This window comes from Neltuma alba, unplaced genomic scaffold (genome assembly GCF_004799145.2).
Source record: "Neltuma alba isolate B1F8T4 unplaced genomic scaffold, ASM479914v2 tig00012836_pilon, whole genome shotgun sequence".
Taxonomy (NCBI): domain Eukaryota; kingdom Viridiplantae; phylum Streptophyta; class Magnoliopsida; order Fabales; family Fabaceae; genus Neltuma; species Neltuma alba.
Window position 1 is genome coordinate 110,849 of NW_021637225.1, and position 14,642 is coordinate 125,490.

Here is a 14,642-nt window from a genome sequence, read left to right on the forward strand (position 1 = left end):
CTCGTCATGCCTGTTCCGCTGGACCCTCGTTAACGCAGAGAGGCTGCAATACGTTAATTGAGCTTGAACTTCGAGAAAGATATCAACTTTAAAATGGGCATACTAAAATAACAGAGGTATTTGAGTGAATGGAGTCAGTTCCTCTAATACTACCTCCGGTAGTAATTATAAGATCTTATTTATAATTTACAAACAAGGTTTTATAACTAGAATTAGAAGTAGTGTGACAAATAAAATCTTATAATTAAGATGAAAGGTAGTATAATATTAAATGTGCTTGGTTTTACCTTCGGCCGGAGTCTCGTCCAAAGAATTCAAATAATTCTACAAGAGACGGATGGAAACGAATTTAATTTCATCAACAAATGATAAATTGATAAATTCAGAGCCTTCATGCAAGGGAGATCATTTTTCCTTTGTAGGATATAAACAGAGAATACTGTTGCGGCCTCTGGTAACAATCGGCATCTCTTCATCTTCAAAATTTACACGTCACTTGGCCAATCAGAGAGTTCCGAAAAATAAACACATTATTCTAATTTCTTTTTCCTTCCTCCGTCAGTCTGAGGGAACTCCACTTGTCACAACCTTAACCAGACCTCTCATAAACGTTGGCCAAGAAGAAGCAGATTTTAATAAAAACGAACTCAAGAGATTACGTTGTTAGGATATCCGGAATTGTCTGGGAATGGGCCCCCAGTACTCTACCGCCAACGTCCAGGAAATTCTCATGTCCGGGTAGGGAGCTTACATTCCCATCAGCATCTACCTGTACAGGATACTTAAGCAAATGCCCCTGCAGCTGTGAGAAGTTCTCAGAAGTGAACTTGCTCCAGTTTTCGTTAGCAATTTCATTCACTTTCTTCACACACTCCAAACTCTCTGGTTCCTTGAAACATGTGTCTATGACCTCAAGCCCAAGATGCTCACTCCACAGTGACATTCTGTAACCATAAATCTGTAGGCACAGAAACATCATCACATTCAACCATCTTATGCAATACATGGAATATCAGGCGGTAAGGCAAAGAAGATGCTAAGTTCACCATTGTGGTATCAAGACACCTTTGTCTACAGACATAAAAAGATAAGAGAGGGTACCTAAAAAAATGCATCCACCAATAATGCCAATGGTGTGAGCAAATATTGTTAAAAATAGGGAGAATATAATAATTTGGTAAGAGATGAATGTGATCTCCCATTCACCAGTGTGCTGCTCTCCGCGTCAATATGATGTGAGTAGTATATGAAGTCCCCGTTTAGATTAGCTATAGAGAAGTGACTTTGCACTATACAAAGTAAATATATTAGAGGAATTGTCTCCTACAATGCAAAAGCACTTGGTAGACCTAATGGAACACAGACTATCAACAATGGGAAAAGGGTGAGGGACATCCAAGAATAGGTGAAAGAGCCCTCGATACAAACGACAAAAAAGGATGAGATCAATGGAATCAAGTGAAAAGATAGACAAGAGTTATATTACAAAGGAGAAAAATAGCAACATATGATGAAGGTTCTTATTTGCCTATTTTTCCCACAGAGGTTCCAAATTCAGCTGTGAGAATGTCTAGTTGGATCACAAAGGAGGAAATGTATACACCAGCAAGCAAAAGGAAGTTTGAATCAGCACAAAAAGATTCAATGGAAGAATTAATGCAGCAGAGACAAAAAATGGGAGTGTTAAAGAATATCAAAAAGCTTTATATTACCTTTCCTGCAAACTAAGGTTGCCTGAAGATCAATTGATTGATCATTTTACGGCTGGATTTAAGGAATATATAAAAATGTGAGATTATTCAGATCAAGAACATTATTGGATGCTGAGAATTGCGAAGCTCCAGGGACATAGAATCAAGAATTGGTTCTTGGAAGGATGAGATGCACAAGAAGCAAGAAAAGCAGAATTTAACAAGAACCCAATAGTTAGAAATTTAACAACCAAGAAAAGCAGAATTTATCAATGGAATTCTTGACAGTAATTAGAAAAAAAGAAAAAGGCCAAGCAAGTAACAATGGTGGATTGGAAGCAGATCAATATCCAGCAACGGAAGAAAATAAAGAAGGTAAGAAGGAGATAGAATCAGAACCAATTCCAAGGTTTCCGTTCCAAAGCATACAAGAGGCAAATGGTACCACAACAATAAGGGTACAGATCCCTATAGAGGTGGTCATCCAAATTTTAATACATAATGACAGCAGCCATGGTTTCTTGGACTCCCAAAGGATTAAGAAGTTTGGGCGGCCATTGAAGAAATTAGAAGTATAAGGAGCAGAAGTGACAAAGTAAAATGACCATTCAGGGAGTTTGTAAGGGGTCCAAAGGAAAGAAGAAAGACACAGAATTTAATAATGACTCGTCATTCTTTTCCATGGGTAGGGTAGAAATTTTCAAATACAAGAATCAAAATCAACAGGTTATGTATTGGACTTCTCTGAACTTGCTAAGCAGTTTTAGTATAGAGGGAAGTTGGTGAAGATGCTACTTGCGGACCACTTTTATGAATTTCAATGAATGTAATCTATGTTTTGTTTTAGTGATGGTCACCCTTGAGGGCAAGGGTTTTCAGGGATGAGTATCAATATGAATAATAGATGAGAAGAGAATTTAGTTAGAAAGTTACTTGGGTACTTGGCTGTTGTTTGCCTAACCACTTTCCGTATATTTACAAGTGTTCAAGATGTGAGGATGATAAGTATATCGGTTAATGAAGACTATTTTCGTATAAATCCATATGACAATGAAATATAACTGAATAAACAAAAATTCTCATATCAGATGATATTCTGCAAGAAGAAAAAAAGCCGTAGCAAAGATGAAAACCTGTCCAGAGGGATGTCTTTTCCTTGCAGACCAAGTGTGGTGAGGTTGGTATGCGCCCATTGCTATCTCTGTATCTTTTGTACCAGCCATAGATCTTTGGTTTATATTAGCAGATCCCACTATCACATACTCATCGTCAATGATCATCCCCTTAGCATGCACATAAATCATAAATCGACCATACTTATGTGAATCGGTGACCTGACAAGAATTACCAGGACATAAATCATAAATGAATTCTTGATGACTGTCACCAAGTTTATATGGAAATAACCAAGACATGCACACAGCTTTGCACAAACCTTTCTTTTCTTTCATTTTTTTGACCAGAAAAGCACAGAACTTTCATTGAAATAAAGCACGACCTAATGCATTGTAAATATAATTTTTCATGATGTTCACTCCAACAGGAGGACTTCTTATTTATTTCTATTTATGGAGAAAGGCAAAGGCTTGCACTATAAAAATAGAGAATATCATATCAACTACACATCTTCCTTTCCATAATTAGGACGGTTTACAGTTGAAAATAGATGGATTTCGGTAACAATTTCGTTTCTTTTCTTTTGTTTCTTCTTCTTATTATTTATCTATATCTATATATATATTGCTAGTTAGCCACAGGATGTATTCTTGTAGCCAAGCCTACTGAAAACTGGCGTTCCATAAAAAGAAAGCAAAGATAGCAGCCTTTTATTGAGAAAAACTATATAAACTAACTTTTACACAACTATCTGATATCTAGTATTACCAAATAAATTCCAATACTGTTAAACTCAAATGAAAGTAACTCTTCCCATGTGATTTTTCCTATTCAAAAAATTTGAGCCATCAACCTTTCTTAAGGAAAATTGAAATACTTTCACTTGATTCAACCACTGTTAGTACTAAGTATCATTGTTTACTATTTTTTCTAAAGCCCAGGGTGCAAGAAAGGAGATAAAATAAAGTAGAGATATCTGAGCTCATTTCAGCTTGTAAATTTGCCAATGCTAAACACTAGGTCATTATCATTAAATTGACAAGAGAAGGATGTAACTTAGAGCATGCTGCCACTAGATGACCAAAATACAGAAATACATAAAATATAACTTCTTACTCCAAGTGACCACGCACAATTTTTAATGTGTTAATGAACTGCATCTGAAGGAGTAAAAAACCACTGTATACTTAGCCTAAGGCAAGAACAAGATGAACAGTTTCTTTAATATATACTTACAGCAACACCATTTGAGTTCAAGGCATCTTCATGAAATTCCTCCCGATTACCAAGGCAATAGAAGTTGAGGTAATCTTGTGGATGCAAGTCAGTAAATTGCATTGATTTCAATTCTTCAGCCACAACCTTATACATCGCCTGCAATGTCTGGCCCTATAAAAGATACAGCAAAGACAAGACCTAACCGCTTAATTTGGCTACTTTTTCTAAGTCTGAAGCAAGTGACTTCAGTTTCATGCACTGCGGAAAGTGGGTTCCATCAATAAAAAAGTTTCTAAATTTTACATCCCACAGTCATATTACCTGCCAAAACAGAATTTCTTGCACAGTTGCGGAATTAGGATCACCTTCTGGCCACATTGGTAAAACAATATACACGGCAAATCTTTCCTTAGCTCTGATTTTATTAGCAATTTTCAGCGCCAATTCCATTGGGATAAGATTATCAGCTCCTGTGCACAGATTCTCATGTAACATTAAAATATCCAGGATAAAACAAAAGAAATTATAATTCAGGACTTTGTTGTTTAACTTTTCTTTATTATTTATTTTTCACAAAATAATCTAGCGATCGAGGCACTAAAAAAGTGATATATAATGAGAACTTAAGCAACAAGTCAATCAACAAGTTAAGTTAATAATTCGACTCTTATTATTTTTCAGTTAGAGTTGGACCAAATTTGCACTCCATGCCAACGAAAAAACCTGTGGGTTTGTGAATAATAATTCTTATTAATCTCATCAGAATGGTACAGCGGAATAAATAGGAAAAACCTGAATACATGAGAGGGTAGAGAGAGAAGAATCTAGAGAGATCCTAGCCGAAATAGTAGGAGAATCAGAAATCAAAATTCAAAATATACTAAATCCCTAAATAAGCTCTCTAATTGCGGCAGACTAGATAACTAGGTTAACTAGGTCTAAACCTAGGGTTAAGTCTAGGGTTTTGGGCCCAAAGCCCATTAGAGTTCGGCGCTAACACTCCCCCTCAAGCTGGTGAGTAGATATCCTTCATGCCCAGCTTGCTTCTGAAGAACTCAAACTGACCTCGATCAAGTGGTTTAGTGAGAACATCGGCCACTTGTAACTTTGATCTTATAAAACTCAAATCAATTATCTTTGCTTCAACCTTTTCCTTTATGAAGTGTCGGTCAATGTCCACACGTTTGGTTCTATCGTGATGGACTGGGTTGTGGACCATTTGCAAAGCTGATTTGCTATCACACCATAACTTCATAGGTGAGTCTGTAGTAATCTTCAATTCTGTTAAAACTCGAGTTAGCCATATTCCTTCACACACTCCATTTGCTAGGGCCCTTAGTTCTGCTTCAGCACTACTTCTTGATACAACAGTCTGCTTCTTGCTTCTCCATGTCACTAAGTTACCCCAAACAAATGTAAAGTAGCCTCCTGTGGATCTTCTATCAACTAGATCTCTTCCATGGTTTGCATCTGTATAAACTACAATATCTCTTGCTGCTCCTTTTGTGAAGAAAATTCCCCTTCCTGGTGTCAACTTCAAGTATCTCAGTATGGTGTATATTGCTTCCATATGCTGTTCTTGTGGTTTTGATGCAAATTGACTAACCACTCCTACAGCATAGCTTATATCAGGTCTAGTATGAGATAGATAAATTAGTTTCCCAACTAGCCTTTTGTACCTTTCAGCATCTACAGGTACTCCATCCTTCTTGTACTCTAGGTTGGCTGATGAATCCATAGGAGTAGAGGATGGTTTTGCTCCAAGCATTCCAGTTTCTTTAAGCAAGTCAAGAGTATATTTTCTCTGAGATACAGAAATCCCCTCTTTTGACCGAGCAACCTCCATTCCCAGAAAATATCTAAGATTGCCAAGATCTTTTACTTCAAATGCAGTTGCCAATGCTTTCTTGAGTTGTTTGATTTCCTCCAAATCATCTCCTGTCACCACTATGTCGTCTACATACACAATTAGAATAGACACTTTGCTTCCTGAGTGCTTCACAAAAAGTGTATGATCTGCCTGACAATGAGTGTAGCCCGAGTCTTTTACCACCTTAGTAAATCGCTCAAACCAGGCCCTAGGAGACTGCTTCAACCCATATAAGGATTTGTGTAGTTTACATGCCAGATTTTTACTCCCAAATTCTACAACTCCTTCTGGAATTTTCATGTATACCTCCTCCTCAAGGTCTCCATTTAGGAAGGCATTCTTCACATCTAATTGGTATAGAGGCCATTCGAGATTTGCAGCTAAGGATAATAAAATCCTTATTGTATTTAGTTTTGCTACTGGGACAAATGTTTCTTGGTAGTCAATACCTTGTGTTTGTGATTGTGAGTAGCCCTTTGCTACAAGCCGGACTTTGAATTTGTTCACAGTACCATCAGAATTATACTTGATAGTAAACACCCATTTGCACCCAACAGCCTTTTTTCTTGTGGGTAACTTTTCTACAGTCCATGTTTGATTCTTCAATAGAGCTTCTAACTCCTCCTTAATAGCCTCTCGCCATCTTGGATCACTGTATGCCTCTTCAAATGTTGATGGAATTTTCTCCTCATCAATTTTAGTCACAAAACCTTTCATATCAGTAGATAAATGGTCATAAGAGACATAACGACCTATAGGATGTAGAGTACATTGCCTTACCCCCTTTCTCAAAGCAATTGGCCATCCTGTGTCATCAGATTCTGGAGTTTGGGTGGACTCCTGGCTTTGCTGTGAGCTAGAAGGATCTCTATTACTTGGTGATTGCACATCTCTATCCTCTTCGTCGTCTTCTTCTTCTTCTTCCTCACTAATTTCTCTGTTATGACCAGTTTCAGGGCTGTCTATTCTGGTTTCCAGGGTACGTTCTGTAATAGGGGTAGGTATGTTGTCAGGTTCAATTTCTGGTACAGTTTCAGGGTCGTGTGAGACGGTTTCTGGGCTGTGTGAGGTGGTTTCTGGACTTTGTGAGGTGGCTTCTGGGCTGTGTGAGGTGGTTTCTGGGCTGTCTGTTTGGTAGTGGGTTGAAACAGGTTGGTTTGCAGTGTCTAAAAGCTCCCATTCACTCCTGTTCTCCCCCTGAATGGGAGATTTCGGGTAGTAGGATTGGTGTTCATCAAAGGTTACATCTAGGTTAACAAAAAATTTCCTAAGCGTAGGAGAATAGCACTTGTATCCCTTTTGAGAGGTGGAGTAACCAAGGAAGATACATTTTATAGCTCTAGGTTCAAACTTGCTCTCGGTAGACATATGAACATAGGATACACACCCAAAGACTTTTGGTTGAATATGGGAGGTGAGGTTGGCATGTGGATATAAATTACTGAGTAGGCTCATGGGAGTTTGGAAATCCAGGATTTTGGATGGTACTCTATTGATAAGGTGGGTAGCAGTAAGTACTGCCTCTCCCCAAAAATGATTTGGGACATGGTGGGTTAGCATAATGGCACGAGTAATGTCAAGTAGGTGTCTATTTTTGCGTTTTGCGGTACCGTTTTGCTGTGGGGTATTGACACAACTAGTTTGATGAAGAATCCCATGGTCTTTCAGGTAAGATTGTAATGTGTTACTCACATATTCCCTCCCATTATCACTCCTCAGGGTTCGGATCTAGGTTTGAAATTGTGTGGACACCATTTTGTGAAATGAAATGAATGTAGATGCAAGATCTGATTTTTCTTTCATAAGGTATACCCAGGTAACCCTTGTATGATCATCTATGAAGGTTACAAACCACTTGGCATTTGTCATGGAAGTTATACGAGCTGGCCCCCAAATATCACTATGGATCAAGTTAAAGGGTTGAGATAGCTTGTGAGGATTACTTTTATAGGATGCTCTTGTGTGTTTGGCTAATTGACAAATTTCACAAGTCAAATGAAAGGAGCTTTTATTGAATTGAGGAAAAAGTTTGAACATATAATTGAAATTGGGATGGCCTAACCTATAATGCTACAACAATAGGTCTTTATTAGACAGAACACTAGTGAAAGCAGAAATGATCTTTGTGCTGGATAGAGCATAGTTCTTCTGTTTGGTGGTTTCCAAGCAATAGAGACCTTCTACGATCTTAGCTGTGCCAATCGTCTCCTTCCACTCCAGATCCTGAAAAACACAAACAGTAGCAGAAAAATACACATTACATTTCTGGCTTTCAGTTATAGTTCGAACAGAGAGGAGACTACAATTTAAATCAGGAGCATAGAAAACATTATACAGGATCAATTTTTCATTTATGTATGATGTCCCAAAACCTATTACTTTGACAATTTTCCCATCAGCCACACTGATGTGAATATTCAATGTACAAGGTCTTATATCAGTCGACAAGGCTGCATTACCAGTCATGTGGTCTGTTGCTCCTGAATCTACAATCCATAAGTCCTGACGATGCACATCAGTTTTTAAGGCTAGGATTGTTTTACCTGTGTGAGCAATGTATCCTGATGATATAGACTTCCCTTTAAATTTGTGTTTCTCCAGTATTCTCTTGAGTAGTTCAACTTCCTCTCTATTCAATTCAGTTGCTGGTTCAAGAGTACTTTCAACAGTTCCAATGTAACCTTTGTTCTCCTACTTCCCTCCTTTTTTAGGTTTACCGTGTAGTTTCCAGCATACCTCTCGTGTATGGCCTTTCTTTTTGCAATGATCACACCACCTTCCTGATTTAGGTTTGTCCTCCTCTTTGGAGGTGTCACGTGAGAAGAGAGCATTAGGTTGAGATTCTGCCAGGTTTATGCCTTCATTTATGGTGAGTTTCTTTCTGGATTCTTCACTCCTTACCATGAAGAATACTTCTCTCAAGGGGGGCAGATTTTCTAGACTCATAATTCTGCCTCTTACATCCTCGAATGCTGCATCCAGACCTAAGAGGAACTTAAAAATCCTCTTTTCTTCTTTTATTTTTTCATATAGGGCAGCATCCCCTGAACACTTCCACTCATAGGTGTCATACATGTCAAGCTGTTGCCACTTAACAAACAAGTTAGTGTAATACTGGGTTACAGAAAGATTACCCTTCTTAAAATTGTGAAGAAAACTTTCAAGTTCCAGAATTGCGGATTGGTTTTTGAGGGAAGTGAACATATCTTTTGCTGCTTCCCACACCTCCTGAGCCGTTTGGAAGAAGGAAAAATGACAACTAATTTCTATAGTCATTGAATTGATTAGCCATGCCTGAACCATGGAGTTTTCGACTTCCCATGCTGCATATTTCTGGTCTGTTACTTCTGGTTTCTTTATGGAACCCGTGAGATAGCCAAATTTGCCCTTTCCCATTATAAACAAGCGTACACTTGCAGCCCACTGGATGTAGTTTTGTCCATTGAGTCTATGAATAGTAATAGACACAGGGCTTGCTTCTGTCGCAGGTTTAGTTGCTGAGGGCGCCGAGGTTGCTGCTAACCCTAGAGGATTAGTCATTGACTGCTGCATTTCATCAGCTTCTTGTATTGAGCCGAAAATGACCATGGCTCTGATACCATGTGGGTTTGTGAATAATAATTCTTATTAATCTCATCAGAATGGTACAGCGGAATAAATAGGAAAAACCTGAATACATGAGAGGGTAGAGAGAGAAGAATCTAGAGAGATCCTAGCCGAAATAGTAGGAGAATCAGAAATCAAAATTCAAAATATACTAAATCCCTAAATAAGCTCTCTAATTGCGGCAGACTAGATAACTAGGTTAACTAGGTCTAAACCTAGGGTTAAGTCTAGGGTTTTGGGCCCAAAGCCCATTAGAGTTCGGCGCTAACAAAACCCTTCGTAGAACAAATGGTGGTTGGGTCGAATCAAGGAGACTCAAGAACCCTTAAATAAAGTTGAGGCCTTCAGGGTTCAAATCTTATAGATAGAAGCCACTTCAGGAGATTTACCCCTTATTTAGGCCTAACAATGCTCAAATGTACATTAGTTGCTCGTATAAGATGCACAATCATTGTAATTGAGAGAGAGAGAGAGAGAGAGAGAACAGGCTGAACAAGGCATAGATTTCAAAGCAACTTCTAATCGTGATTCATCAGAAGTATAATCAGGTTCAGCATCTATCATAAGTTATGCAAAAGCCAGGTTGCATTTGCAGATACAATACTAATTTTCACAAGGTTCAATGTGCTCACATGTCATATCATGTCCCTTTTTGCCAGAGAAAATAAACCACTCACCAAAATATAAACCTTAAGAAGCATTTTATAAAACTTAGAGACTGACCTGCATCTTTATAAGATGGCCATGCATACGATGATCCAATAAAATATTGGTTTTCTATGTAAATAAAATGTTGAGCAGATCTGATTGCCTGGATGTATGCTGTTTGAATACTTTTATCTATTACCAAATTTTTAGCGCAGGTAAGATTCTGCATTCAAAAAATACCATTAAAAACTGTGAAATATGACCAAATGATGGAGTATATAAACTGTTGACAGTAATTGATGGTTCTTGATTGCAACAGGCAGTTTAAAGTTAGTTTGTGTCAGCATAGAGTTCACCGAACACAAAGGATAAGATGAATTGAAAAGGAAAAAAGAAGGTTAAAAAAACCTGGGACTGGGCAGCATGAACATTTTTTGGAAACCCTTTCAGGGACCCTGACTCAATGGAACGGAAGATCTGGAAGGTCATATACAGCCCAATAAGGTTAAAAAAACAATGACATGGAATGAAAGATATCCAAAAAAACAAAATACAATTGCATGCCAGAAATATAAAACACCAAACTTGAATTGGCCAACCTGAACATGCCAGTTTTCAGGATCATCCTCGCTGGAAACCCACACTGTAGGGTCATCTCCAGGTACGACGGTGCTACCATCCTTTGAGGGATGCACGGAAGGACTTAATATCCACGATATACGATCTACTTTTATTAAAGCATCCTCATGCCAGTGAGAAGCCTTTTTGACAAGCATTGCAAACTCTTTCCACTTAGTTGCCGTTCTCCAACGCTGCTCAAAATTAATGAGAACATCATATGCAGCAGGGCCATCAATTCTGCAGTGCAAATCATGCCATGGTTGCCTCGGAGCCCTCTTTCCAGCCTATCACAAACAATATGCAAGTTAGTCACGAAAAATCAGATGAAATATCATTTTAAGAGGAAAAAAAGAAAAATCTTAATAGGAAGCTTCAACATACTTTGGTGGGGAAAATATAGGATAATGAAGAATCTAAAACTGAAACAACATTTTCATGCAATTTTAATGGGGTTCATTTTAATGGGGTTCTCAATAAATTACTAGTACGTCCATATGGCTTAATAAACTAATATGTCCATATGGGCTGAGAGCTTACAGGAAATGTAGGGTTGTGAAAATCCCCCTTAAATACAGTATCAAGACCACGAAAAAGTCTATGCTCAGGTGTGTCATAGCGGCCATCACATAAATCAAGCCCTCCTAAAAAAGCAGTTATTTTCCTATCATTACCGGAGGCCTGTGTGTCCACAATAACACATTTTTGGTGATGGGTGAAGACAGTTCCAACAACCTGCACTTGAAACACCACGCAAACAATTACACTGACTTATTTTCTTAAAAGACTAAAGTTTTCAAAGATCAGACCAAATATAGAGCCTCTGACTGTGCTGAAAATTAGCTCATAAAGAATCAGATGACAATCTACAAGAGATGTATCAATTCTAAAAAACTACTATTTGAATCACTGAATACAGAAACTACTACTTACCCGTTGCTTTATAATGCTCAACTTGCTGCTAGCATAACGAGGTGCTAACACACACATAACGGAAGAATGTTTAAAGAACTTTTTGGTTTCTTCATCATGTGTCTGCATCACTCCGGCCTGCCCCAAAACAAAAGCACAATTTCTCAAATTTCAACCAGCAAATAAAAGAAACAAGTTGATGATTACCCTAAATAAACAAAGGCGCTCAAACGTTAAAATGGCTCCCAGTCTCACCGATTTGAAGAACAACTTATCGTGGGAAGTTTTATCATCCCAAACCAGTAACAGAACACGAACCCCTTCTTCAGACTTGTATCGGAGCAATTCACCAAGAGTTAAATCTCCACCTCGTGGCAATGGTCTGGAGGGCTCCCTAATCAGTTTCACCTTGTGGTAGATTGACCAGCCCACGATATATACCATATGATGAGCCTCAGATATAGCATAACAAATATCTTCCCAACATTTTTCATGCTTATAAACCTTCCCTCCCTCTAGCTCAATCTTAGGTAGCATCCCTTCAGGAACATGGGCATCTTGGTACAGTCTCACGGAGCTAGCTTTCCGCAACGGAAAATACGCGTGTCTCACACCCTTGTGCTCGGGATCGTTCGCGATGCCGCGAAGATACAGCGGGTTCTTCTCAACTGGCGTGAACTTCATTTCAATATAAAGCGCAGTTTCGCTTTTGGGTGGCTTACCGGAGGATCCAAGAATTGGAAACCACCCAGTAATACGTTCACCGGAGGCAATCCCCTGCGCCGGAATTTTAACAGTTCCCACGAGTTGCGCACCAAAAATGTCGTCATCTTTCACGCGGAATTCCAAATCTATGACGGGGTGTGCCAGGGGGATGTTGAAGTGCTCGTTCCAGCAAGGGTTTTGGGAATTCTTTATGACACGTGTACGGGCAACAGTGGCCTGTGGGACAGTAACCGTGACATAAGGGTCGCTGGTAATGATTTTTTTATGTTGGTGAGTTTTGCGGTGGCCTCGGTCGCCCGCTGCAGCAGCGGGATCGGATGAACGGAATTTGATAGTATCGCATCCAGTGACGCAACGGCGGAAGTGCTCAGACACAGCGTCCATATTGGGCAACATTCGGGCCTCGATAATGTCCAAGTCCAAATCTCCGTGAAGATAGATCCTCTCGCCGGAAACGTCGTCAGCCATTGCGTCCCAAGAACTGTATTCCGAGCCAAGAGTATTCTTTAGTACTCAGAATGTAATGAAAATGGAGAAGGGAAATAAAGAGGCGAAAGCAAAGTATATGACTAAAGGTTGCTTGCTTGAAGCTAAGTCAGGATGAAAAAGACGTCGCCGTCGTGGGGTTGGCCAGAGGCTTCCTTGTTGCACTGAGCTTCTGTCTCGCTGGCTGTGAGTGGCGCCACAGAGGCGATCCCTGGATTTGTTTGTTATTTTTCAATTATATTGAACTTTGGCAATGTTGCTTGGGGCTTTGTACGTGAATTAATGATTAATAAATTGCTCATAATAATAACTTGGAAGAAAAGGGGGAGAAAAGACGTTTCACCCCAAAAAATATCCAGCGGATACAGATTCAGACAGATGCGACGTGGAGCCGCAAGGGAAAATGGATAAGAAGAGGAGAAGCTACCCGTTTTCAAATTTTTTTTGTCTGTTTTTGGATGGGATGCTTTGCCCATGAGAGCAAAAACATTAGAACAAAAGCAGAAATGACGAATTAGAAGAGATTCCAAGTAAATATGCTCTCATCTCGGGCCCAAAAAAAAAAAAGAAGTAAATATGCTCTCATCGTATCCCCCATTGAGTGCTAGTAAGCATAAGCATTATGGGGCCCCTGTGTGAAGTAATAAAAGTGTAATTAAAACAACGAAAGTTTTCAATGATTTCTAAATTAGTTGCATTGATTGCTTTTCTCTATCTATACTGAACACTCGCCTCTGATTATTATTTAACCTTAACCGTATTTCTTAAAACAGCATAAATGACTTGATTTGCCGTGGGAGTTTGCAGCGGCGAGCAACTGAGAATATGCGATCCTTTGAGGGCTGAGCCAGGCGAAATGTGAAAATGAACTTTATTGGGTGGAAGGGCCACAGTAAAAGGAAACACGTGTGGGGGAGTTGAAGGTTGGAAGGGATTCCTAGCGATCCCAACCATTTTGTTCGCGTCCTATGCTCCCCACATCTATATTACCGAATCGTATCCAATCCACCTCAGTTTCTTTTCTTTGTTTTTCTTTTTCCGCGCCATACCCCGACACACGCCCTGGGCCAACTATACGAGGTTTGCTTTCCATTTGGGAGTATTTAGAAACATCCAAAAATATTTTTTAGAAGTATTTTTTTTTGTAAAATAAGACAAACTCTTTTATATATTTATTTTGTATGTCGTAAAAATATTTTTAAAATAATAATTTTGATTCCATCCAAACACTATCTTCTTTTTAAGTTTTAGATAGGGAAAATCCCAAAAAATTGATTGTTGAATTTCAAAATTCCAAATAATAAATTATTATAAAAATATATTGTCATTTGCTTTTTGAATGTAGTTATTTTTTTTTATGAGTATAGTAACCAATACTGATTTGAAATTTTAAAATTCAACCATCATTTTTTGAGGATTTTCCCTTTTAGATACTGAAGCCAGCAAAACAAAACAAAAACGGTGATATATATATATATAATTGCAAAGGTGAAGCCAATCCATATTTCCAGTTTCTCTCCCTAATTAGATTGTCACCGTACACTCTCATGATTTATCTCATTCACTCGTTATTCTTCACTTTTTCATCTCTTTATTTGTTAAGTTAATGTATATTAACTTTACGAGAGGTCACAACCAAACTCACCCAAACCCAGAGACCAGCCACTGTTATTCCTGTACTATGTTAACCACTCCTCGATGATTATAGAGGTGGGCAAAGAAAAACTTTTCCCCATCGGGGACTGTACTGC

General features: G+C 38.7%; 1 protein-coding gene across 3 annotated transcripts in view; it reads right to left on the reverse strand.

Annotated features, from left to right (window-relative positions):
* Positions 1–244: 244 nt before the first annotated feature.
* LOC114731510 (phospholipase D delta) overlaps positions 245–14,642 on the reverse strand; it is a 30,144-nt gene continuing 15,746 nt past the window's right edge. The window contains exons 1-11 of one of the 3 annotated variants that reach the window (XM_028918695.1): positions 12,976–13,064; positions 11,935–12,886; positions 11,701–11,817; positions 11,308–11,502; positions 10,749–11,054; positions 10,558–10,626; positions 10,225–10,372; positions 4,347–4,495; positions 4,044–4,196; positions 2,825–3,025; positions 245–958 (exon numbers count right to left, since the gene is read on the reverse strand). In XM_028918695.1, coding sequence (XP_028774528.1) covers positions 656–958; positions 2,825–3,025; positions 4,044–4,196; positions 4,347–4,495; positions 10,225–10,372; positions 10,558–10,626; positions 10,749–11,054; positions 11,308–11,502; positions 11,701–11,817; positions 11,935–12,873 — 2,580 coding nt within the window. In that variant the 5' untranslated portion in view covers positions 12,874–12,886; positions 12,976–13,064 and the 3' untranslated portion in view covers positions 245–655. Of the gene's footprint in view, positions 959–2,824; positions 3,026–4,043; positions 4,197–4,346; positions 4,496–10,224; positions 10,373–10,557; positions 10,627–10,748; positions 11,055–11,307; positions 11,503–11,700; positions 11,818–11,934; positions 12,887–12,975; positions 13,065–14,642 lie in introns of those variants that run through there. The other 2 variants (XM_028918696.1, XM_028918697.1) reach the window with 2 other exon arrangements.